This window comes from Nipponia nippon, unplaced genomic scaffold, assembly GCF_047370975.1.
Source record: "Nipponia nippon isolate SJK-2023a ecotype South Korea unplaced genomic scaffold, ASM4737097v1 scaffold_39, whole genome shotgun sequence".
NCBI lineage: Eukaryota > Metazoa > Chordata > Aves > Pelecaniformes > Threskiornithidae > Nipponia > Nipponia nippon.
The window spans coordinates 1,814,509-1,840,552 of NW_028262357.1; the positions used below are offsets into that span (position 1 = coordinate 1,814,509).

At 44.3% G+C, this 26,044-nt stretch overlaps 1 protein-coding gene across 5 annotated transcripts in view; it reads left to right on the forward strand.

Moving 5' to 3' along the window:
• PDZD2 (PDZ domain containing 2) overlaps positions 1–26,044 on the forward strand; it is a 208,573-nt gene that overhangs the window by 57,516 nt on the left and 125,013 nt on the right. For 4 of the 5 annotated variants that reach the window (XR_015707947.1, XM_087773244.1, XM_087773245.1 and 1 more), the window contains exon 1: positions 7,077–7,703. Coding sequence is in view for 4 of the 5 variants with exons in the window: in XM_087773244.1 (XP_087629370.1) it covers positions 7,225–7,703 (479 nt within the window). In the remaining variant the exon portion in view is untranslated. Of the gene's footprint in view, positions 1–6,869; positions 7,704–26,044 lie in introns of those variants that run through there. The other variant, XM_087773246.1, reaches the window with a different exon arrangement.

Here is a 26,044-nt window from a genome sequence, read left to right on the forward strand (position 1 = left end):
GGTTTAGGCTAGGCTGGAAATGCCAGAGGGATTATCCTGGAGGACTGTGTGTTGGCCATTTGCACAAATCACCTTTTACAAATGGGTAATGAGACATTTTAATGACCCTCTATATTTCCTTTTCCTCCTATGAAAAAGTCATTATTGAAGCTCTTTACATCACTCCTTTGAGAATGATGTAGGAAGAAAAAACTCAGCGTGTCAGAAAAAAAAGTTTGTGTTTATGCCCTGAATATGCTTTTTGACAGTTCCAGCCTCAACTCATTTGAAGAAAATACTCTTATTCTTCTGTAAGCAATCATTTAAGATAGCTCTTCCTTAAGAAAGCCTAAAAGAAGCAACCTCTTGTCACCTACATCCCCTATGTTTAACTCGGTGTTTTCAACTAAAAGGCTAGAGATGAAGAAAAAAGTGTGTTACTTCCTGAGCCATAACTAAAAACTCTTACTGGGGAAGGGAGAAGAAGATAATCCAGTTCATTTACATGGGTGGTATTTCAGCCTTTGAGAGCCCATCTTAATGTGAGAGTGCTGGGTGGAAGAAGGGCAGGTAAAGGCTGATTTTTCTGGCTGTAAATACTCCAGGGATGAAGCTAAGAAGAGCTGATAAACACCAGGAAGAGCAGAGAGCTGTAGAAGCTACATGTCTGTGGGTAAAAACTGATTATGAATACATTTAAACTGGAATACAGACCATTTCCAACCATGCAGTGTGGTGGGACAGCTTTCCAGCAAAATAACAGAGAGGTAAATTCTCTTTACTTCCAAGTTAAAATTCGATGAGTTTTATTGAGCAGGGGGTGAAAGAGTTTCTGTGATAGCTGGGGACTGGGTTTGATGATGCCCAGCAGGATCCTTGTGGCTGGTGGCTGGCTGGGGAGGGACCAGGCTTCTCCGCTCGCTGGGTGGTGGTGGCACGTCTTTGGGAAGAAGTGTGTACCTGGGCTGGGCAGGCTGCAGCTGTGCAAAGTGGCTCGTTGTTTCTGTGGTTGGACGGAGAGGAGTAGTACTTGTGCTGTTGGCATTGCTGGATGAGAAGGAACCATGTTTTTTTCAAGGTGTTTGCTTCAGCATCTTTTTGATCCTCTGAGAGCATCTGACCCAAAAGCTTCATCTTCCTGCAAAGGAGGGTGCCTGTCCCGTCGTGTGAGTTGGCTGTGGGTGCAGCCTATGGGCTCCTACAGCACAGGAGGGTAAATCTGAGCCCTAAAGGCAATTCTCAGCATGGTGAGGGTCTTTCTAAACTGAGAGCCCACGAAGAGGTAATCCCCTTTGAGGGTCCTCCTCAAACTGAGTGGTCATGCTGTCTCTGCACCATAATGACCCTGCTATTTGAACAGGATTAAAATTGTTCCCATATCACACCCAGTAAATTAAGTAAGATTTCCCGCCCCAGTATCTTTCCAGTTGAGATGTTCTAAGCCTGCAAACATCCTATCTGCAAAATCTTAGTCCACTTACTTTATCCTTTAAACTGCAAACAAAAAAATCTCAACAGATGACACTTACTGAGACCCAGGTAGGATGCGAGATTAAATCGCGGGCCAGAGAGTGGGAATCAGTAGCACCAGCGGGGTTCAGAGCAATGAGGACAAAATCTCTTTGGTGGAAAGTTGTCCCCAGGAACATGGACTCCTGTTCCCAGGACAGGGGACTTGTGTCCTCCCAGGCCTTCCCATTCCCAGTGCTGGGCTGGTTTACTCCAGGCAAGTGTCAATGCCACCCTGGGGTGGGCATAAAATCAGAGTCTTTTGTACATAAGTCTTGTACACCATGCAAGGAGGTGGGATGGTTTGGCAGGTCTGTCACCTACAGAACATAAGCAAGGTGGTAGTGTAAATTTTCCACATGGGTCTTGAGTCTATTTTGGTGGAAGTCAAGAGCAAAAATCAATTTCATTGTAGTGTTGAGTTTGCCGTTTTTGTCAGGCAGGTCTATTTTTTTCCTTGATGAACAATTTGCCACCTTTCTATTTTTTGCTCCCATTGGCATCAGATAGCCTGAGCTGCTCTTCTCACCATCACGGAGGTGTTCAGCTCAGTGCTGCACTGCCTGTTTCATCTGGAAGGAGCATTTCCTATTTATGCTTGTCAGAGTCTTTTTTCTGAAGCCAGAAGGTTTTGTTTGAGAAAATCAAATCCCTTGAAAGTACTGTATAATTATCTACATGATTATCTTAAGTGTCTGCCATGGCTCTGCAGTGAGCCCAGGGGCGTAGACAGGCAACCCTCAGCATATCGACGCCCGCAGTTTTTCCTGTGGGGAGGAAGAATGGGATTTTGAAGGTTGCCTGCCTCCGGTGGGGTGGAGTGAGCCGTCATCCTCTCTCTCTGGAGGAATGTGTGTGCATGGAGGGAGAGAGCCCTCCAGCAATGTCGCTAAATGAATGATGGATGAGTTTTGCGTGGGATGCAGATGCCTCTGAATGCCCCATCCTGCCCAACTAACTGGAGGATTGAAGCTGAAGTCAACATCAAGTTGTGCCCTTGGCCAACGCAGAGGAGATTTGGAGACTGGAGCTAAAACTGTGAGCTGCTTTCAAGGAGCCTCAAGTTCTCCTGGCTGGAGACTGGGGCAGCATGTTTGCTCTGGGGATAGTTTGCAAAGGGCAGCCTGTAATGTGTCTGCCCAATGTCAAAATTAACCAGCTATGAGCAAGACTTCTTAAATTATTAGAGCAAAAAGGGCCTCAAAGGGTGATCTGGTCTGATCGTCTCTAGAGCTTGAATGGTTGTGAACGCTGTGTGGTTACTGGGATCTGAACCGATGTTTGCTGTTGAAGCAATGATAAGGGTGTCTTTGTCATAACTCGCTGGATATTACCCATTATGTGATCTCACTGTGCTCTCAAGATAGAAAATGATGCTGAAGGGAAAAAAGTAAGAGGGATTGAAATGGAGAGATCTACTCTCTCCCACAGTCCAAGAGAGACTGGCTCTAATCATTGCTTCTGGTAGGTATTTGTCTAACCCCCTGCAGAGACCATGAGTAATGGAGACTCCAGTCACCCAAGACAGTGTCCTCCAATGCTTTGGTATTCTTTACCAAATTAGTCAGTGTTACCTAACCACTAACGTAAACCTACCCCGATGTGATTCACATCCATTACTCCACCATGGACATGGGGAATAGATTGCTCTTTTCCTCCTGGTAACTGTGGGGCATTTTTAAGTACATAAGGACGTTTAGCTTGTGTTCTCACACCCCACCTGCAATGCTTTCTCCTTTTTAGACTAGCAGGCCCAAATTTCTTGAGTATTTCCTGATAAGTCAACTTTTCTAGACTGGTAGTCATGTCAGAGCTCAGCTCTACTTGGGCAGTTTTGCTGCTGAGACCTTCCCAGCCCTGTGTGAGGCTACAGAGATACTTCATATACCTGGTAGGCTTTGTCCCTCTTAACACATCCTGGGTCAATGACCTTTTTTCCCCCCAACAGCCAGACCTTATTGACAGGAATGATTTACTACAAACCCTGCATCTCTTCCTGAAAATTTGCCACCTAGCCAACCTTATCTATGTGTGATTTTCCTTTGGTAGTACTCTGCACTTGTCCCTGCTGAACTTTATCCTAATTTTGAAGACAATTTTTTTTGTTTTGTTTTTTGCCAAGATGATTTTAGATGCTAATCCTGTTCTCCAGTGTGTCTGCAGTCACTCCCAGCTTCATGTAATCTGCAGATTTAATAAGTGTGCTCTCTTTCATCGTCCAGGTCACTAATGAATGTGCTGAGCAGAACTAGACTATATAGATCCAGCAGAGCTCTGCTCACAGTGTCCTTCTGTTTTCACACAATATCATTAATAACTACTCCCTGGGTATGGCTTTATAGTCGTCTCATTTAATCATGTTTCCCTAGTTTATTTATGAGAAAGTTGTTTGAGATGGTGTCAAAAGCTATAATAAAGCCCAGATAAATGACATCTAACAACTTCTCCATTATGAAAAGGAATTAATTTGATTTGACATGCTTTTTTTTCTTGTCTCTTCTGTATCTGCTGCTGCTTATATTTTTGTTATCTTCCACATACATACAAACTGTTTCTTTGTTTGTTTTAGAGTTTTTCAGAGGATTGAAGCTAGACTGACTGATGTAGCATACTTTTCCTGCATCCTTTCTACCCTTGAAGACAGGCACTGTGCTTGCCTTTGTCCTGACTTTTGGCACCTTACCTGTCTGAGCTCTCACAGGTGACCAGGAGGGAGGTATCTGAGATGGCTTCAGCTGGTTTTGTAGGGAATTTAAAAGGTGGTTTGTCGCACCCTGCTGGTCTGGAAATACCTGACTTGGACAGAGGACTGACCTCACCCTGGAACGGGCAGAGAAGAGGATAGTATACCTTTGTAGTGATAATGTGTCATAGTATTAACTGTACTAATCCCCTGTGCATAGTAGGCAATTTTAACAAGGACTAAAGCAAAAATCAAACCAGCATTGCCTCTTTTGGTGTCATTTTTCAATAACTTTCTCCCTGTTTGAGCAACACTTTTCCAGACTGTCTTCTTGGTATTAATATACATATAAAGGGTAACAATTTTTTTATTTTTATCTTCTGCAAGTTTCATTTCATTTTTATGCCCTGATGTTTCCAATATTCCTGTCTGTGTGTTCACACTATTTTTTTCACTCCTGCTCAGTAACCTTTTAGCGTTCTTTCTTCTTGTCTTTGAGGTAAATGAAAAGCTCGTGATGCTGCCAAGTCTTCTGATCCTTCTTCTGCATTGAGATGTTATTGTGCCTGTGCCTTTTAAGCACAAAATATTGTTTCTTCGAGAAACTACAGCTCACCTTGATTTCTTTTTCCTTTAAACTCCTCTCCATGAATTCTTGCCTAGCAGGTTTTTTTAATGTACTGAAGGCAGGCATTTCTGTTTTGCTGTCCCCAATCCCTTGCGTATGGCAGATTTCATCATTTCACAGGCACTCTTACATGAGTTTCCTTCCACCTTCTTACCCCCAACACATCCCTCTCTGGAGGCACTTCCCTACTGATTACTTGACCTATCAGTTATGCGAGAATATTGCTCCGAAGGCACCAGGACTCTGTCTTCTGCTGCTTTCCTTTCCTAGCAGATATCTCATGCTTGTACTCTCCCATTACCATTGAGTCAGTTGTTATCAGGTAGCCTGTTCCATTTAATCTTCTTGATTTGGGGTTTGTTGTGCCCTCCCCCATGTTGTTTTTTTTTTTTTTTTTTTCACTTTTATTATTAACCAGGGAATTTAGCAGTTCTTCTTCCCTCTGTGTTCTGCTCCCTTGTTACAGCAAGTATATCCTTGGTATACCAAGAGATGCTGCCTCTACTTTTTCTCTGCTAGTCCATATGTAGGCTATGCATCTTTATATCACTATTCCAGGTTTATGTCTTACAACAACAAGTTCCAGTTATGTCAGTTAAATCATCACTTTTGTCTTAAATTAAACCCGAGATATTAAATAAGACCTAAGTTCTGTGTTAAAAGCAATATATTCACCAATGTTGCATTAGATATCTAAGATACTCAGAGGATTTAACCTTATTTTGTGGTCAATCAGTGACTGTATATCACCCCTTCTTTTTAGACCTGTGTGCAGGCTGCTTCTGTCTTTATTCTTTCCTCTGGTTTTGTCCCCTACGTCTCCTACCCTGAGCCTAACTCAGAAGTCCCTCTCACTAAGCAATGGGCCAGTACCTCCTTCCTGAGCTGATGTCCATCCCTGTTCAGCCGTTGGTGTAACATCACCCTGTTGGTGAAGATGCTGGGGTCCTCCTACGAGCATCATGCATGGCCCTGATGTGTTGTCCCTGTCCCTGCGTGAGCTTCCTTGGGGTCACTCCTGTCCATCGATGTAGTGCTACACAGCCAGGGAGGTTGCAGGACACTTCGGATCCAGCTTCTGAGCAGCAGCATTTTGCAAGAGCCTGCCTTTATACTTGTGCTCTTGGGGTCATGGGCTCTTGCTACAGGCCCTTCTGCCTAACCCAAGCCTTGCATCCATGTCTGCAGGAGACATGCAGGCTGCAAGCTCAAAGCTGTTGCCTTCTCCTCGCCTTCCTGGTGCACAGCTAACTGAGCAGCATCTGCTGCTAGAAAATAACTCCCAAAAAGAAACTGGTCAACCAGACTTGACTTGTGTCAGGGTTTTTCCTTGTTTCATAGATCCTAATGATGCTAGAAAAAAAAACCTCCCTCACCCTCTTGCTTGCTAACCCTCAGCTCTGGCTGCCTCCTGGCTGCCTGTGTGCCCCGCTCTCCAAATTGCAGGAAACCGAGGAATTCACCTGCACAACTCTTGTCCCAGGGAACTGGGTAGCCACCTCCCTTAGATGCTTTACCTGCAGGGTAAGTTTAGTCCATTGTAAGCCACCGTGGCCAGTAAGAGGAGGGACCCCATTGCCTGTCCTCACCCTTCGTGTTTGCTGCTGCCTGCACCTTGGTGGGAGGTAAATCAGAGAAGCGATGGGATTAAGCCTATCCCAGCCTGAAAACACTGGTATGGAGGAGGGCAGAGCTGCCTTCAGCAGCGGCATCAACCAGCTTCAGTCGCTGGTGAGACCAGCGTCGCGCCGTGCCCCTTCAGTGGTCCTTGGAGTGGATTTGGTTGGAGTGTCTCCTCTGCTTCGGTGACAGGCCTGGAGCTGTGGCAGGAGCATCCCCACAGCTCATCAATTCCCCGTTTTGTCGCGGAGGTCAGGAGCTAATCGTGACCTTTTATTCCCTTGCTGAGAACAGCAGCTGGTGCCCTCAAGTGGTAAATCGCAGAAGGAGAGCGGCTCCGGCCGTGCAAGCCCGGCTTTGAGCTCCTGCCGCGGGGGGGTTGCTGGGCTGGGGCTGTTGGACGCCTGCAGTGTTTTTGGCACTTCTAACCATGCTGTTTCCCCTTTGCAGGACAAGACAGTGTGGTGACTGTGGTGGGAAGGAGACATTGTTCCCAGCGGACTGGGGACCCCGACAGCAGGCGTACCCGGACAGCCACCGACACTCCCCACCGCTTCATCCACTGACCTTTCTGTGGGGCCGGCTACGGCATGTCCGCACCAAACATCCTGCCTTGACTGTGCTTTTGGTCAGTTGGAGCCCAAAAAACGTCCCCGTGAGATTAGATGGGGCTTGCACTGCATCTGCAGCCCCACTCCAGCATGGCCGCAGGGGATGCAGGGGGCTGCGGCGGGCAGTGGAGCCAAGGGCCAGGGAGCCGATCAAGGTTGGGGCTGCTGCTGTGAGTGGATGCACGGGGACAGCGATGCCCATCACGCAGGACAACGCAGGGGTCTTCCTCCCCCTCCTGTGCCAGTGGCTGCAGAACAGCCATCGGGAGGGGGCCGAGGGCACCGAGCAGCAGCTCTGCCGCTCGGCCGTCCAGAAGCTGAGTGAGTACATCCAGCTCAACTTCTCTGTGGACGAGAGCAAACTGCAGCCAGGGAGCTGCGGGACTTCAGATACGGAAATCTGCACCATGTACCTGGCCCAGGAGATGCGAAAAACCGAGGTTCTCGGGTTGAGCTTTGGGAACATCCCTGCTCTGGGGGACTACGGGGAGAAGCGTCGGGGAGGGAAGAAGAGGAAGGGGCATAAGGGGCCGGTGCTCGACGTTGGGTGCATCTGGGTGACGGACTTGAAGAAAAACAGCCCGGCTGGGAAGTGCGGGAGAGTGCGCCTGAAAGACGAGATCCTTTCTTTGAACGGCCAGTTGATGGTTGGCGTGGACGTCACTGGTGCAAGGTAAGGGTGGAAGAGCAGCCGCCGGCAGCTGCCTCTCATGGTGTGTGGTGCAGGTTGCAGTCGGTACCGTTTATGTCCGAGAGCAGAGGTTTTGACCTCTGCTTTCCATCCCCCGGGAGAGCTCTGGATTCCTTCTTAAGGTCTGTAGAAAATAAGTAACAAAAGCAAATCGATATTTAGCCTACATCTGCTACTTGCACATCCACTGGAAAATTTTGAGGGGTCATTGTGTCAAAAAATAGTATGTCGTCAGCACTGGAGGGTCTCCACTAAAACAGGAGTCTTCCTGGGTTTGGATAAAACTGTTTTCCTAAGTAAAAATGAACACAGACTAAGCAGCACTGGAAGATTTTTTACAAGTGCATCTTATTTTTGTTGAATCATTTGAGTTGAGGGAAGCTTTTTTGACAGCTAAATGTTGTCTGGGACTTTTTCAAAACAAGACATTTTTGTGTTTTCCAGATTGAAACAACTTCATTTTAATAAATTCCCTTTGATTTTATTGCATTTGCTCTCTTTTGCTGTCTCCTGCCCCAGAAAACTTGAAACCTTTAAGAGTTCAAATCAGAAATGAAGGTTCTTGCAATGATACAGATTATTCTTGTTTTTTTTTATTTCAGCTGGTGCATGCTGTACAATCAGTTACTGGCCCAGCTTTGCTCTTTGTGGGCTGGCAGACTTGCTCACATTTCCTTTTGCAGAGGCAAAGACCTTTCTCTGCTAAAGATGAAGATGCAAAAGTTCATTCATACCTGAGGCTGCCATGTACCAGAGGGCATGAAATCCTCCCCATTTTGCCAAGAGGGGTTCATCTTGGGGATGGACAGTTTTGGAAACAAAATGCTAGTGAAGTGGCCCTTCTTTAAAAGGAGACTCTGTTGATCTGCAGCCTGGGTAATCCAGCACGTTTGATGTGCCTTGGGAGTCATATGCCATTCTAGACCAGCTGAGAAAGTGCTCCAGCAAGTGAGATTTGCAACAGGGGCAAATAACGAATTTTAACTGAAATAAGCTGGATACTGGAAAAAAAAAAAAAAAAAGTTGAATCTTTACAGATTCGTCCAGTGAGAATATAGCATTGATGGGAAGACTCATTGGTTATTTATCTGCTGCTTTAGTTGTCGGGCTTGCAAAGCCACAGTGGCCTTGGGGGTGTAACACTTGCAAGTTATAATCCTGCAAAGTGCATGGCCTTTGCTCCCAACAGGCAGTGAATGCGGCAGCGGTTTGGGGTGATCATCGCTCCCGATTCTTCCACTTGGCAGAATAAAAGCAGTGACTCCTCGATCTGTGGGTGCTGGTCAACCTGGCTGTGGTTTTGCAGGTGTGACAACAACCCTCTGTAATTTCAAGCCTGTAATTGAATGAGTGTATAAATATTGGTACTGTGGCAGTATCAATCAATCAGTGGCACTCTCGAATTCGAGAGGCTTTGTGGCAAAAAGCAGTTAGTTTGCTGTTTCCCCTTTGCCAGATGTCATGTTCCTAAAATCCAAGGGAATTGCTTGCAGTGGCCAGCAATAATGTTACCTTATTATTAACGCAAAAAGAAAGATAATAGCCAATGGAGTCAGAAATGTTTGGATATCTGTTCTTTTTATCATATCCCTGAAGGCTTCATTTTGGGCTTGTTCCTTTTGGAAAGCTCTGTTATTAGACCAGCAAGCTGTGACTGCTGCTAATGAGAACGAAGCGCTCCATTTCCCTCAGTTGAGACTTTTTTTTGGCCATTATGAAGGCAGAATTTTGGTGGTGCAGGGCCAGTGTTTTGTTCATAAGATCCTGTTTTAGAATATTCTACATCCAATTTAGGCCAAAATTTAGGACATCTCTTAGTCAAAACCTGATTTATTTTCAGTATCCAGATGATCCTTGCCTAACTTACTGTCAACTGCTATTTGACAAGGGTGATGTTGACCAATGACAGTTTTGGACCTTGAGGACACTCTCAGTTTGGAGTGCTTGGTTTTGTCTCTCAGGGAGCTGGCTGGTAGCTCCAATCCCATGTTACCACCTTGTTCATCTGATCTGCTCCACGATGCTTTGAGAGGCCTTCAGTAGGTTTCTCCATTGGGGTGCTCAGAAGGGACATAATTCTGTCCAGGTTTATAATAGGCTGGAAGGCAATGTCAGCTTGCCTACTGGGAAGACTGTTTCAAAGAAGAAGCTTTCAGTATTTCCATATTGCTGTTATGGTGGCAGTAGCAGAGCCCTTTCCCCTTGGCTCTTCAAGGTGTTGGGGCAGAGCAGCACACTGAATAGTAGTCCTGGCTCGATTTCTGTCTGCCTAATTGTTCTCTGGCTGGGTGAGAAACTCTTCCAGGTCAATACAAAGGGGAGTGAGTGCTGTGATTTGCGGTGTGATGTACTTGGTGTAGCCTGCGCATGGTTGGTGAAATTAAAATACTGCCTTAGCTCCTGTAGCACCAGGTTGGATTGTGCAAGCAAAATCACTGCTTGCATGTTTATGCCTCACCTGCCAGGTGTGCCAGGGCAGCCCCATCTTGCCTGGTGAGCGTGTTTTCCACACTGTTTTTTTAGGGGATCTCCTGATTTATTTCCATAACAGTGGGGAATTTGGCACGAGGGTCTCACGACTCTGCCACTTTCGTGGGGGTTACCGCAGGGTTGGCAGCAGTGTGCTCACGTACGCTGGGCTTGGGCTTCATGTCACCTCACCTCCAGCTCCATCCTACCACACAAACCCTCCCTGTTCCAAGGGGCTAAGCCAATACACTGGACAACGGGAGAGGAGAGGTAGGGGCACACGGTCCCTTCTGCTGGCTGTCCTATGGACGTGGTCGGCCTCTAGAAGACGCAGGGACAGACAGCTGGAGCCATAACAGATTGGGCAGCCCTGGACAGATCTTTCGGCACCTGCCTGGTGTAGGTCCTGTGCCTACGGGTCCTCAGGTCTCGGAGCGGTGATGGGGTCAGACGCAGCGCAGAAGAGCAGCCCGCTGCTTCTCAGAGGAGCCAGCTGTGGGTATTGCTCATCTGTCTATCCCTGCTAGGGAAGCTGAATCTGACTTTTTAAAAGAAACGTCATTTATTTAAATTCCACTTGATTGCCATGTAAACACCAGAAACAGGTTGATTATTGCTGAGCTTGTTTCTTTTTTTTCCTTTCTTTTCATTTAGAGAAACATTATGCAGTAATGTAATCATCAAAGCTCTTTGCTTAACAGGGTATTATTACATTAGAGAGGAATGATGTAGGTGGTAGCATTTTTGGTGATGTTTGTGACTGAGGGAAAATTACTGCTCTCTTCAGAGTTAGCCAATTGTGTGTGTCTATCAAACACAATAGCAGGGAAATGAGCTGTATTGGAGTACTGAATAAAGGTTAGTCAAAACTCTGCATGTTTATTTATCTTCTGTCTATACAACTGTATCTCCAAAACACATGGGTTATGTTCCCCCAGACAACAACTTCCTATGTATTTTGGAACTACTCCTCTCATTTTGGGCTATTACTCATTTACTGGAGGGAGGCTGTTAGTATTCCTGCAGATGACAGATGAATCCTTCATTTCTTGAGCATGACTGAATGGGGCTTCATTGAGCAAGTCCTGGGAGGATTGCAAAAGAATTATTTTGTCATGAATATCATTCAGTTTGAAATATTTGATTACAAATTTCATCAAGCATAGCTGCAGTGCTTGGACACAGCTACCATATACATCTAATCTTTAAAATCAGTGCTGAATAGATTTCCAAATTCAAACCGTTTTTGAAGAAAGCAGAGTAAGATACATTACAAGTGATGACAGTGTGGTGTAAACATGAGATATTATTATAATTTTGTCATTGAGGAAACCCAACCACTGCTTCAAAATATCATGTTTCTCATCGCCAAAAATGACCAAACATCACCATGTGTGGGAATACAGTCAGAGAACTGGCTGGCTTCTTTTTTACCCACAACCTGGGGCTGCTTCCAAAAAATGAACAGAGAAGTGTTTTGACAGCCATACCTTTGCACAGCATTATCTTAGTCTCTCTTCTTCAGCCAGTGTCCTGGGGGAGTTGCTAGGACTCCTCCCCAGCACAAGATACGGCAAGCCGAGTGTCAGGGAAATCAGTTTATTTTCAAAGACGCTGAGAAAGACAGAAATCAGATGTGCAATGGAGAGTGAGCTTCAAGCGCCACTCCTGAAGGCGAAGCTTTGACGTTACCTGAAGTTGGGGGTTTCCAGCAGAGCCAAGGTCTGTCCTGAGTGCTTGCTGCTACTCCACATCACATCTACATGCTCCAGGATAGCTGGAAGTATGAAAGTGATGTCCTGGTCCTCCTAACAAGTCAATGCTATTAGTAGTTGTGTGATATATGGACATTCTAAACACAGTCCTGCTTTTCTGTTAAGTGCTAGCAGCTGATTACAGAGCACAATACTGAATGTCTAACCAAATTACAGGTCTCAAAATGTGCAAAGCACTTTGTGCTGCGTGCCTGTGGCAGTCAATAACAGTCCTGGGCTCAGCTGGATGAAATCTTGAGGTTCTGTATCAAAACAGTCCTTGCTGGTGCTGGAAAGCCAATATGCAGTTTCTGGCTGTATTCGGAGCCAAATTCTGCTCTGAACCGTGGTCTTCAGAGGAGTGCTCTTCTTCTTTGCCCCCTTGTTGGGAGCCCTGCATGCAAGGAGATGCAGAGCGGTACATCTGCTGAGGGGATGGGAATGGAGAATGGGGACCTATGCTGCGTCTGAGTAGAGCTGCTCAAAAATCTGACAGTGTGGTTTGAAAATGGATATTTCAGAAGAGCACACCTTTCAAGGCACTTTTAATTGAGCTCTCCTTTCCTCAGAAGTTTGAACTGAATGATTTGTTTATCATAAACTGTTTTGCTGCTGCAATAGAAGGATTTTCTTGTTGGAAGACACCCCCCCCACCCCACCCCACCCCCCCCCCGAATGTGGTTACTCTTTGATATCAAAGTGCAGTGCTCCAATTTTGCATTTTCCATGGGGCACTGCTTCCTGCCACGCTGTGGTGAGACACTGCCACTGCAGGAGGCTGGCTGTCCTTGCCATGGCGACTTTGTCCCCATGCTGGTGGCCACGGTTGTCTCTGGAGCATCGGCAGGATTTTCTAGCACTGTGTTACTCAGCAGTGTGTTCAAAACGCTTCCAGGTGCTCCAACTGGCGTGTGGGGATGGCATGCTGTGGGAACCAGGAGCAAGGGCTGTGCTCCCTCTGCTCATCAGCTGGGGCCCTCAGTGAGAGTTTTGGGTAACAAATGCATGCTTTAGTAGGGTCAGGTGTTAGGGTGTATGAATGCCTGTGTTATGGTGGAAGGGGAGGTTTTCACGTTTCTGTGCCGTGATGGGCTTGTGTGTCTCTGGAAGTTATTGTGGATTTATTTTCCACTTGGCAGAGCAATCTCCTTTATATATCCTTTTTCTTAAGGAAAAATCACCCCAAGAAAACTATCCCTGGTTATCGCAGAAAGCTTTGTCTCACCACACCCCCGCCTCCTGGGCATGTCAGGTTGCATGGATTGATTGCTCTGTTTTACTGTGTTTCCTCACCTCCTTCCTAAAGCAAAAGTGCTGCCAACACAAAGTGCTGCTCAGTATAAGCAGCTGCTTTGCCTGGTGTTAGCAGGGCCTTCTCTTGGTTATGTTCATAAGAAAATATTTTTGTTTTAATAGGAAAACAAATGGAAATGTATCCTGGCCCTTTGCCCTTGGCCAAGGGGCAAACATTTCTGTGGGAGCTCCTTGTTAAAATATTAACAGCACTGACTACACAGAGAAAAACAAATACAGTGGTCCTGGAGACTGCTGCCTCCAAATACAATCTCAGGGAATAGATTTCTCGTAACTGACCAAAAAAATACCCCCAACCTATTGTGAAGTTGAATTAGTTTCCTTTTTTACATCATATTACCAATCTTCATGCTGCTAAGTGATGGATCAGGGCACAGAGGCTGAGGCCTGGGGCTTGTTATCACGGGCATGGATGGGAAGCGCATGCTGACATGCCCTCCGAGCTGCCTGGAGCGTGAGTTCCAAGGATGGAAAATAAGCAGCACATAGGGATTTTGGCTGAAGGTTTTCTCCTCTGGTTGAGCTGCTGTGAGTGGGGAGACAGTGAATGTGTGCTCAATGTGTGCAAAATGAGAGGAAGCCTATGGATGTCTAACATTTCTCAGCCACAGCTTAAATCTCAGTGTGCTCCTGAAGTCTTGTAACGCTGGAGCACGGAGCCCCCTCTGAAGCACAGCTGCTGTATTTTATGCTGATAGTGGATATTAATTCCCCCCTTAAAATATAACAGGACTAAGAAACTAAGAAAGAGATGTTTTTCTCCCCTTCTTTCATGTCTTCAGGAAAGGTATGAACAGACTTAGCCACACTTGTTAAGAAATAAATTGCTCTGAAGAAATGAGCTTTAACCCAAATCCTCTGAAGAGCCAAAGATTTAAGCAGAAGGTCACTAATCCCCAGACTCACCAGAGATCATTTAGCTTGTTTGTCCTCTTTGCTTTATTAATCTAGCGTGGATTCACTCAGTTTCCCCTCTGGTTCCTGTCGTCCCTCTCAGCCTCCCTGTGCTGAGTCCAGCCTCTGCAGAGGCAAAACCCATTCCCTTGTAGCGATGGTCATTTGCAGCATCCCACTGCTACAACTGCCTCCTCAACAGGCTTTCCAACCCCCTTGTCCTCCTCAACTTTGCACCGTATGTATCTTCTCACTCAGCTCAGTTTTATCTAAACCCCATAAAAGATGATGGAAAGACTCCCACTGATTTAAATGGCTCATATCCTGTATGTGTTTGTCCCAAAATTTTGGGACAGTGCTCGTCAGTGCCTTCTACACACTGTTGCCACTGAACAACAGAGCTGGCCTCTCTCGGTAGAAAGCGTGATCCCCAGAGGATACCCATGTATAATTAGGTAACATCCCCAGGGTCATCTGCAGCAAATGCTCCCCAGCCCCAGCTCTGCATGCTTTCTTTTCAGAGGGATTGCATCAGTCTTGAAGACTTGGACAGAGGTTGGTGGTGTTGCCTTAGGAGACGTAAAAGCTTCAGAGGTTATAGAGTGGGTTGTCCTGAACTTTTTTTGTGTGCTTTTGTTTTGTTCCATTGAGCTGTGAAAGCTCTGCTTAGAAGGCCGTACCTTATTGCCAAATATATGGCTGCGCATCTCCATTTAATTTGCTGTTCTGACCGCGCTGTAATTACAAGAGAACAAGCCGACTGTTTGGGAGGGAGCTCTGCCCTCCCCACTCATCTACTGTGGGAACAGCCTGGTTTGGTGAATCAGCTTCGTGCCTCATCATTTATCCCTGACACCAAAGTGCCAGAAAGAGCCTTTTTCCATCCAGAGTGGGATTTTCAGCCTCTCACGCAGCAAGCATCCCATGCTCTCAGGTCATCTGGAAGCATAGTTGGATGCAGCAGAACTTAACTAATTGGCAAACTGCTGGAATGTGCAAAACAGGGTCACTTTTTTCCACCACCCAGCCAAGGAGCAGGTGAGGCCTTCAGCCACAGCAGCAGTTATTTTCACAGCCTCTCCAGCAGTGCGTTTTCTAGCACAGAACAATGTTTTAGCCATCAATAATTAAAAATAGAGATGTTCAAAAACACGAGCAAGGAGCATTTTGTGCCCATTATTCTTGCTCTCTCTATAATGCTTGTGCCCTTACACACCAATTTGCAATGTGCAGTGTCTCTTCTAATCTGTAAATGTGAATTTCCCTTCGTATCTGGGAGTCCAAAGTTTTGCACAAAGCAGGCTGTGGGCTAAAGTCTGATCTCCATGAGACGGCAGCACTGAGCTGCTGCAGGAGGAGGCAACTGGAGCCAGATTACTGGGTTGCTGCAAGATACATGGCAGGTTGTCCTTTCCCACCCATACTGACTGATGTGTCATGAGTCCTGGAAAGGCACAGCTTCTCCAATCTTCATTGAAATGTTTTTTCTCATAGCACTGGGCTAAGCGACCAGTGTTCCCATTCTCAGAAGGGTTTTGGGGCTGCTCTGCAAGGAGGCAATGATCATATCTTCTTGCCAACCTCATGTACTTTTGGGTGTCATGGTTGCTGTCCTGGAAGATGCACTAGGACTGAGCAGTGACCCTCCAGAGCTAAAAGCATTAATGGTGGCAGCAGCTTAAAAGCTGCTTATTCCCTGTCACTGGCAATCAGGACTGGCTTGGAAAGGACAGGAGCAGGGAGGGTTGAAAGATGCTGAACAGGAGACAGTTCCACAGGCAGAGACTGTGCGCGACATCAGCCTCAGAGAGATGGCTTGTCAGTGTGAACCTGCCATCTACGGGCATAAATGAGAGGATAAATATAAGAAACATACGTGTGATCAGCAGAGAGGCAGGTATATAACTCCAGAGACAGCTGCTGCGGTGGATGGCTTTGGGGCTGGGCTTTTTTTTTCCCATGGAAAACTCATTGCTTTTCTTATCTGATGTGACACTTGCCTCCAGCTCCGAGCGGTATCACATGCTCCTTGAAACTTATTTTTCTGTCTCCTTTCTATCAGATGTAGGCTAAGATGGGAAGGGCTTATGTATCAATCGCAGGCTCTGCAGCATCACTCACTGTTCTTGCTGCTTTCTCTGCATGAAATATGTGACACTCAGCAAGATCATCTGGGCTTCCAAAGGGAAACACTTTTAACAGACCAGTACCAGTAAAAAGATAAGTTGGCAGTCTCTGCCAGAAGGTTTGGGGCAGCTCAGGAAGACTTGTACCTACCGAGACAGGACAAGAGTAAGGCAAATTTGATTATTTGCAGCAAACTTAGACCTAGAGCATCCAAGACTCAGGAAGCCCAGCCAGACTGAAGACTCTTTAACAAGACTGTGAGAAACTAGAGGTAGATGGAAAATGGATTCAAGCTTTTTCAAAATGCAACAAAACTGTTGAAATGTGACTGAAGCAGATTATTATTTCTGCTGATGCCTAAGACTCTTTTCTATTGTTTAAAAAGGTGGCAAGGTCTGTTTTTTCCCTTCTTCATAGTAGGTATTATAGATAACTGGATGATCTTCTAAAAAAAACCTGGCAAAACAAAGAGTTGATTGATAGAGTAATCATTTTGACTGTGTTTTCCTAGTCCGTTACTTGATCATTGGAATGGATTCAGGCTAGCAGAGTAACTATTCAATGAAACAGAAGTCACTGATGTCCTTCTCATCCTCATACACATTGACCAGCGGCTCTTTGTGCCATGATAACTGAAGAATTACTAAGTGCTTGCCAATTTTTCATAGCCTGGGCTATTTTTGTTCTGGTAGTGAAGAGAAAAACATGGACATGTGGTAACCAGTAAACCTCATGCTACCATCTATCTGAACACAGAGCCCACATGAGGAAAATGAGCTAGAGGTTGGGGAATTCCTTCTTGAAAACTCACGGATGATAAATGGAGCCAAACCGGTGTGCGACATTCTCACTGAAAATGGTTTCTAACAAACACACTAATTGTTCTGCTGAATTCGACATTTCATATTTTCATGTGTAGAAAAGAAGTTCTACTAAAACACAGATTTTTCTCAGTTTCCTCTAGAGGGCAATGTCATATAAATATTTAAAGCAATTTTTGGGTTATGTCAACCGGGAATTTAGCCTGCCTTGTCTAAGAATTCATAAGACAGCAGTGAAAAGTGTTTCTTTACATGGTTTTTAGGATGTGTATATACGTAATATAATTACTCTAATTTTCTTGCACTTGTTCAGTGTAGTAGCTAATACCTTTAAGTAGCACAGAAATATGTTGTGCATTTTGGGCAGATTTGCCTATGCCGGAATGCAGAGAGGGAACTGCTCATGAAGACCTGACTCTCTCTTATACCTGTGCAGCTTCAAGGACTTTCAGCAGCTACTCCTTATTTGAACTATAATAAAAGAGATTATAATCCAGTCCTCCCAGAGAATGAAGTTACCAGTTGCTGTAGTTTGTACTGGTAGCTGGAACTTCAGTGCAGAGGATAAATCTAAGTACCAAGTCTAAGTGGTCCATAGGACCTACGACACAGAAGGGTTTTGTGTTACTACTTATTTCCCTAAGAATTTAGGTATTCCCACATTCATTAACTGTATTGCTTGTTTGATGGATGTTAGTAACAGTGCAATTTTCAAATTAATTGTCCACATAAACAGCTGCTAAAATTAGTATGAGTCAAAGGTGGCCACTCTGGACCTTAATAATTGAACTTAAGGGATATTGTCTCCTATTTTCAGTCACTGTAGTGTAAAAAATGGCAAATATGGATAAAGGCTGTTTTGTTTTCCTTAAAGCTCAGATGTGTAATTTGAAACACGCTTACACAGGCACAAACTTCTTTTTTGTTGTCTCTGTGATTATCTTCCTCCCTTCCCCCAAACCAACACTACTAAAAGGGAAATTTGCTCTTGACTTCCCAACATGAAAATGGCTTTAGGGAAATCCTTTTAGAATTAGTCTCCTTTCCCCTCCTGATGGTGACTAGTCCTCTGGAGCATCACCGTAATGGCTTTATTGGATTAACTTGCAAATCCCATATGTTTACTGAATTTGTGGGTTAGCATTCTTTGTAAAATATCTCTTCCAAAAAAGTAATGGGCAATCTGCAGTTGCCAAGTTCTCTAAATGAATAAACCTGTTTGTTTGTTTTTCCCCCAAACAGGAAAAGCAATTAATTCAAGTAAAACACTTATTCCCAAAAGCACTCTATTTGAAAACAAGGGCCCATGAATAAAAAGAGCAATAGTTGCACTGGCTTCAAAGCCAGCAGGCATTAGGTAGCAACGCAGGATTTGCCCTCTACTTTTGAGTAATGGGAGTTCTAAGAAAAATCTGAGGACACAGCTCTTCTGTAGCCTTTACAAGTTAAATAGGTGAGAACTGCTTTTTAATTACTGCTGCTGGCCCGGCAGGACTTTTAAACCGTGTGTTCACAGAAATATGATAAGGAGTTTGTAAATTTTAATTGCTGGGAAAAATTTTTAAAGACACTAGTGGCAACTAAATATTCTTAGTTTCATTTCTCATGCTGCATGGATCTGATGAACAGCTTCAGGTTTCAACCGTGTATTCAGTTTAGGGTTCATGTTTGGATCTCGCTGGCTCTAAGGTATCTGACAGCTTAATGCTTCATCACAGAGGATTATTCTTTGCCTTCGGCTGGAAGGAGCTATGCTGGGGGCTGTAGGGGTGCAAGGAGGTTAATTCACCCTGAGCTGGGATCTCCATACGTGGGTAGCCCTGGGAATGTCACTCTTGCATGGCTGCAGGTACTAAAGGGACCACCAAGGGTTCAGGACTTCGCCTCCTCCTGCTCACTCTCTCTGCCTTCCTTGCTGGCAAGTGGTCTGAAGCATAGCTTTCTTGCACAGGAAAACAAAACTTTACCCGAGGCCGCTGACAATACCATAACACCATGGGCTTCGGCGGAGTTGCATATGGAGATGGGGAAACTCTGCCTTCCAAATTTCCTCCTGCCACTCCATATCTGACCCAGCAATACACAAAATCATCTCCTCTGTGATCTGTTTTTCGATCATGGCCTGCATTTGGAAAGTAAATGGTATGTACAGCAGAGCAAAAAATTATTTAGTAAACTAGCCGATTTCATCAGGATGAACTATGTGGTTAAAATAAATCTGATTTCAATAATTCACCAGTTATGCTGTGGAGAAAGAAATAATAACAGTTAAAAAAAGTGTAAGGGTGCCAAATGGATCAGAAGTTAATGGCTGGTGTGTGGAATTCAAAGTCAACAGGGTTTACTGCAGGGCTCTGCCTTTAAATGGACTCTGTTTTGAATAGTGTATGAGAAAGGCAGAATCTCAGTGTTTTATTAGAATTATTTTGTGACTCAGATGCTTTCTATGACGACCCAAGAATCAAATTATAAACTGTGGAAATGAGTTTAAGGGGCATCAGCATCAAAAAAAAATCATGCAAGTTAGTAGAGAAGTAAATGTCTGTCTTGAGAGAGGTGGATTTCAGAAGTGGTTGAAAACAAAAGAGGTAAAAGACAAGAGGGTAGAAAAAATTTAGGGTGGAAGAAGGACTTAGAAATTCATTAATTCTGTCTGGCTGAATAATAATCAAAAGTGTTTTGTCTAATATGTAATTAAATTAGGTATCATTATCTGTTAAAACAGTTCAGCCTGCTCTAATAACCAAGGAAACCAATCCTGAGTCCAGGTATCAGCTCCCATACTCCCTGAGGTTTTCCCAGCCTCAAGGATATTCTCTCATTTAATGGTAGTACCAATAATAGTATTAAAGAATATAAGGAGGCATATTCTCCCTTTTTGTATGATCTTCAACATGCACAGCAGCACACTTGGGACCCACTGGCCATGTACAACGTTAGAGGAATCATGTGTGACTTGGTGAAGCCAAGTCAAGATCTCCTTTAGATTAAAAAACATCATATACTTTGCTATATACCAAGTCATATGCTGGTGTAAGAATCCAGCATGAACCCAATGTAAAGAGCTGGTTTAAATTCCATGTAAAGTTTTGTCTTCTTCACATATTAGTGGCATTTGCTACTTGTTTGTAGTTCATGTTGCTTTCTGCAGCAAGCCCATGCTGGTTGCCTGCTTTACCTTCCGTTTCTCTTCTGCATGCTTCTATTTTAAATCATTTACTTGTAAGTTATGTTTGCATAAACTGTATATGACTTAGAGCTATGTATCTAACTCCTGTCAGGATCTTACAGCCTAATGGATAGCACGTGTGGACTTAAGAAGTGTTGGGTCCCGGTCAAGCCTTTTCCCCCCACTGTGAACAAGTCATGGCACTGGTGACAGGGAGGTGATGACAGCAGCTTGCTTTCTGCAGGTGCTTGAGCTCTCCAGGGGAAAAGCACTTTATTAAATGCTGGGTTTTACTGCGGAGCATTTCTTTCCAGGTACCTGCCTGTCTGTTGGAGGGTTATAAAGTCAGAGCAGCTTCATAAGGGCTAAAATTCTTTGAAATATCTGTTTCTGCAGAAGTACATTTGAGCAATACAAATAAGCTTATGAGATACCTGCCTGGTTATGAATTTAGCTATTATCCAGTCTTCCCAAGTGTCTCCAAGAGGCGTCAGTGTAAACAAGTGAGACTTATTTACCTGTAGGCTTTTGCTATAATAATGACAGAATGGAAAAACTGAATTCTGTTTTTCCAAGGCCTTGAAGCCAAAACACTGTCCTTCTCTGCACCTAGTGCAAACTTTGAGAAAAAAAAAAAACACAACCTTGTTTTTGTCATGGTGCTCCAGCCAACACGCAGCTGAAGTTTGATTTCCAGATATGGTATTTGAGGTTTGATGTGAAGTGAGAAGGTCCAAAGCCAAGCCTGCTGGAGCTGCCAGTTTTCTGGTTGGAGCAATCGCTCCAGTTCATAAAACTTTGCATATTATACCCTCACCAGGTTGTCTTTTAGAGCTGGAACAGTGCAAAAGTCTAGCAGGGCAGCTCTGGATGTGGGATGTGTGTTTATTGAGGAAAAAGGAGCCACTTTGGGGCTTTACTGGGGAAAATGTGATGAAATGGTTTCCTGTTCAATACAACTCTTATTTGGTGAGAACTTCCTTGCAAGTATAACAGGCTCCTTGGGAAGCAACTGAGCTGAGGAGGAACTAGTATCAGTATCAAGATAAGCACATGAGAAAAAGAAAAACAGGATTAAATATAACCATATAATTCATCTCATGGCTGCATGGCCACATACTGGGAACAGCCTGGTAATGCTGGGAGCATCCCCCTACCCCAGCCCCCAAATATAACCCTCTCTCATGCTCACTTCAGACACGTCCCCCTTGTTTCATGGTCCCCAATTTGTCTGTCAAGGAGCCCATGGGAGACATGCAGGGGTGGTGTGGGAGTTTCAGGTGTGGACACTGGGAGGAGGTTTATGCTGCCGTTCATGTTCTCCAGGGACTTCTGTTTCTGGGGTTCCCCAGACACCTCTTCTGAGGACTGACTTCGTGCAGGGAATGGGACAAAAAAAGTAAATGTGAGGTGAGGCTGAGGGTTTCCATCTTGGTCACATTTTGCCGCCTGCTCTTTTGGCAGCATTCATCAAAGTAGCCTGAAAATTGTGTCCTGGAGAAATAGCTTGATTGAATATTTAACTTTTAAGATTACCATCACTCTTATTTTTCCCCAGGTCAGTTGCATATTGGAACTTTTAACCTTTAGATTGTGCCAATTGATCAAAATGTTCCTGTGTAGTTACTGAGGCCTGATGCTTTTTTTTTTCTTTCAATTGATGGCAAAATCCGTTCCTGACTTGGGAGGAAGGCTTGGGGACCTTACCAAATGAAAGCCTGAAACCACAGAAGAGCATTTGTTGTTCATAATACCCCTTCTCTTTGAGTACAGTCAAAAGGCAAATTATTTTTCACCCCTTATAAAATGACTTCACTTTTTCCCCAACATTTTACATATCATTGAGGGGGAAGTAGGTGAATCCCAAATATTAGGGGACAGAGGAGTGGTTCCTGATTTCCATATGTGTAAGCATTATGCCAGGGTAACTTGATTAACTGAAGAGGTGACTCTGGGTTTATGGCCATGTAAAAGGAGAATTGGACCTGCATGATGTGTTCTCAACTATGGTCGGCTGCCACAGACTGGTCCATAAGAAAACATCACAGCTCCAAAAAATTAACACAAAGCTAAGGACTAGTCATAAATCCCCAATCCAACAAGATACAGGGATATCCTGGTGAAAAATCCAAAATGGATCAGAAATCCAAGAGAGACCCTGCCCATGGACCCCATAAGCACAGTGCCTGAGATCTGCCATCAGTAACAGATGCTACTGATACATGGTGTGGAGGCTACAACAAAGACACGCTGGACCCATCCAGGCCAAGCAAGAAGTCTTGCACATTAAATTTGTATTAGTTGGAGCCTGTAGATTGCTTTAGCAAGCAAAATTGAGCCTGGATGTTAAGATGATCTGGATCAAGAAATCCAAATTAGGTTTCCTCTTTAAGAGAAACAAGCACATTTTGGCACTGGTTTTCGTAATGGTTTTAGAAAGAAACTATTTGGAAACAGATGCAGTATGTTTCTGCATATTAAATCCAGTCTGTGAAATAAAACTACTCTCTCTGACTGCCCAGAACGGTCAGAAGACTCCTGGAACAAAATCCTCCCTAAATCTCATGTATGTTTCAAGGAAGACTCTTGAAACGTTAATAAGTGGTGAGCGGATGGCACGTTCTGACACGCGCTGGGAAGTACGCACAGATAAAAGGCAGGATGGTTGGGGATGTTTAAAAAGCAAACAAGATCTGGGCTTCCACTTTGAATATCATAAGGTACGGAGCACAATGTGTTGCATTAATGGAGGCTATTCTAGCATAAAATGAAAGCCACATTTGGAATCATCTCTGCAGCCCTAGTTTAGGACACTGGGGAGAGTAATATAAAATGACTCCAGGGTGGAGCACAGGTTGCTGGAGGGGGCAGCCTCTGCTGTAACCTACATTATTTTTGTAGTAAAGAGAAGGGAAAAACGCTGCTTTCATAGGAAATTCTAGGGAGCAGGCACGTATGGGCAGTGCATTTGCCAGGGGAGAGCGAACACCTGAACAGAGAGCTTGTGTAGCCCTACCTGCTATGCGAGTCCTGCTAGCTGGGGTGCTGGCAGTGCAAGTAGTGCCTAAGCATCCTGCTGGGTGTTTGCAGAGGAGTAAAAAGCTCTGTTCCCTTGGCTGCTCTGAAAATGCACCATGCCAGAGCTTGCATTACTCCCCATGGAGGTGTGGTTAAGTGTCGGTGTGCTCCTGGCAGCCTTCATCAGCAGAGGGACTGGCCTTGCTCCCCTGTCCCAGCATCATTGTACAGTCGAGGTCGTGGCTGGGGCTGGGAACCAGCACCAGCCTTCCTCTCCTCTGGCCCTTCCCTCTCTCATCTTTACCTTACCTCCCTTGTGCTTCTTCTGGGATGTGTGGTCTTGTCCCATTTCGTGTCACAGCTAAATCACTTCCAATACTGCAAGTGGGGGACGGCAGGGAGAGTACCTGGAGGCACCATCCTGGAGCAGATTGCCAGCAACAACCTGATGGGGTAGTTGGTCTCTTGGCCAAACTGATCTTCTCCGGTAGATTTGGAAATCTCAGTATAAGACATGGGCAGTAGCGGGTGTGCAGAGCCCTCCCAACCCACAGCAGCGCCTTGCTGCCTCTAGCTCGCGGCTGGCAGGTCTTAAGTACATTTTTGCCCTATCTGTTGACCCTTTAGGTTTATAATGAGATGTACATCGTGTACTGTGTGTACAGAGCCTTGTTGCTGGAAGATTCAGATTGCTGTTCTCGTGCAAAGAAAACAAACCCCGTTGATATCTGCGTTCCCCTAGGCTGCTGAGCACCCCGTGCAACATTTTACACTCAGCAGAGCTTAGCGGTGTTAAAAATAGTCCTTGTTGTCAAAATATTTCTTGGTAGTAAAAATGTCCTTAGGCTACTTTGTGAAATGGTAACCTTTGGACCAAACAGGGTAAGGAAAAATCAGAACATAGTCTTCAACACTGAAAAAAAGTTTGTCTTAATTGCGCAATACAGGAGAAAGGTTAAGAGCAGAGAAAACTGGCATCACCTTGGGGAGGGAAAGAATGGAATTTAAATAGAGATCTAAGGGTGAGTACATAATGTAAGATATTCTATCTTCGTGAAGTATTTTTCCCTCGGTGCCTGAAAGATTATCTGGGAGAAAATGTCTGGCTTTGTGTAGTGGATGGAGGTCTTGCTGGGAGTCTTTGAATTCAAGGCAGGGTAAAACCTGGCCTTTCACTTTTTTTTTTTGTTTTTGTTTTTAAAGGGTAATGTAATTCTAAATTTGGCCCCCAAGTTATAATTTCTAAAAACAAGCTTAGATAAGTGTTTCCACCCTGGAAAAAAAAATAATCTTAGTGATAACAGATTGTTTTGAGCACATGCATGTTCCTGTGTAGAGTCTCAAACCTGGGCCATACACTGTAAAGAAGTGAATGTAGTAAGTGAACAGAAATTAAAATTAAACAGAGGACATTACCGAGAGAAATGCAAACAGTAAATAAGGATTGAGATGTGAAAGATGGCTTGATGATTTTTTCATTTTAATAACTGTAGCTGGTGTTAAATGTAGCAGATAAGGCAAATTGCTTTAAGACCGTGTGATTTCTAGGTTATTACTCTCTGTTTTATTTCAGCAGTACTTGTACATTTCCTTATATCTATTTTCTGCTCTCCAATCTTGAGTTACTGCTTTGTATTTTGAAGTTAAATACAGTATACTTAATGCCATGTAAATCTCCACTGTGGGCTACTAATTGGTATTGTATTATTCTGGTAATACATATTTACCTGAATTAGAGAACTGCTGGGTGAGAAGGCTTTATCCCTGTAGATTTGTAGTAACCTCTAAATAAATTCTACGAGCACATAAAGAAATTAAATAAAAAGTGAGGTCATAGCTATGAAATGTAGATACATTGCATCACAGTTTGGAGTTTCATGGAATATTCTCTTAAAAGTGGGAATTTTTTCATATATATAACTGATTTTCAAAATGATCAGCTTATAAATAAAATGTAAATGCATAAAATCAGCTGTAATATGGCTGCTTACTAAACATTATAAATGTTTCACAAGCAGCTGTCTGCCCATAGAGCTCATCCTCTGGCTAATGGGGTATATTTGGAAGATGTGTTCCAGAAAAGGGCTTGTGGGGAGCAGCGGGAGAGGGTTATCAATACAGTCAGTCTTACCTCACCCCTCCGCAAGGAAACCCCCAAGCCAACAAACAAAAAAACCCCAGTCCACCGGAGAGATTTTCTTGAAGTGTCTGTTTTGAAGACTAGTGAGCTTTCATACTTTAAACATCAATTAGCCTTGGCATAGGAAGTTACAATGTAAGCGCTCTGGGACAAAGACCCTGTGTCCATATTTTCATTACAAATTACTGACTGTATTTTAAGTGCTATAAAAATAATAATTATGGGTAAATGAATAGATTAATAAAATTGAGAGGTTCAACAGCTCTCAATACTGCTTCTTATGATTTGCTTTTCATATTTTGCCTAAGAAACCCTGCCTTCTATAATAGGAGAAAACATCTCTGACTATAGCCCATGTAAGTAAGGAGCACAGCTGAAGAGCTTGCTGACACACAGGGACAAGACATCAGAATTCCCCCCCCCCCCCCAGATCACTTAAAAACATCTCATTTTCTACTATTCGTATGGTGGGAGGAATAAGAAAGTGTTTACAAACAATTCTAGCATAGCTCTTGCAAGGGCCTGTCTGCCTGCAGTTTGTATATAAAATCCCACTAAAGATTAAGGGCTGGGGTGTTTTCAGCCAGACCTGGAGCTGTTTGGAATTTTTTTGGTCG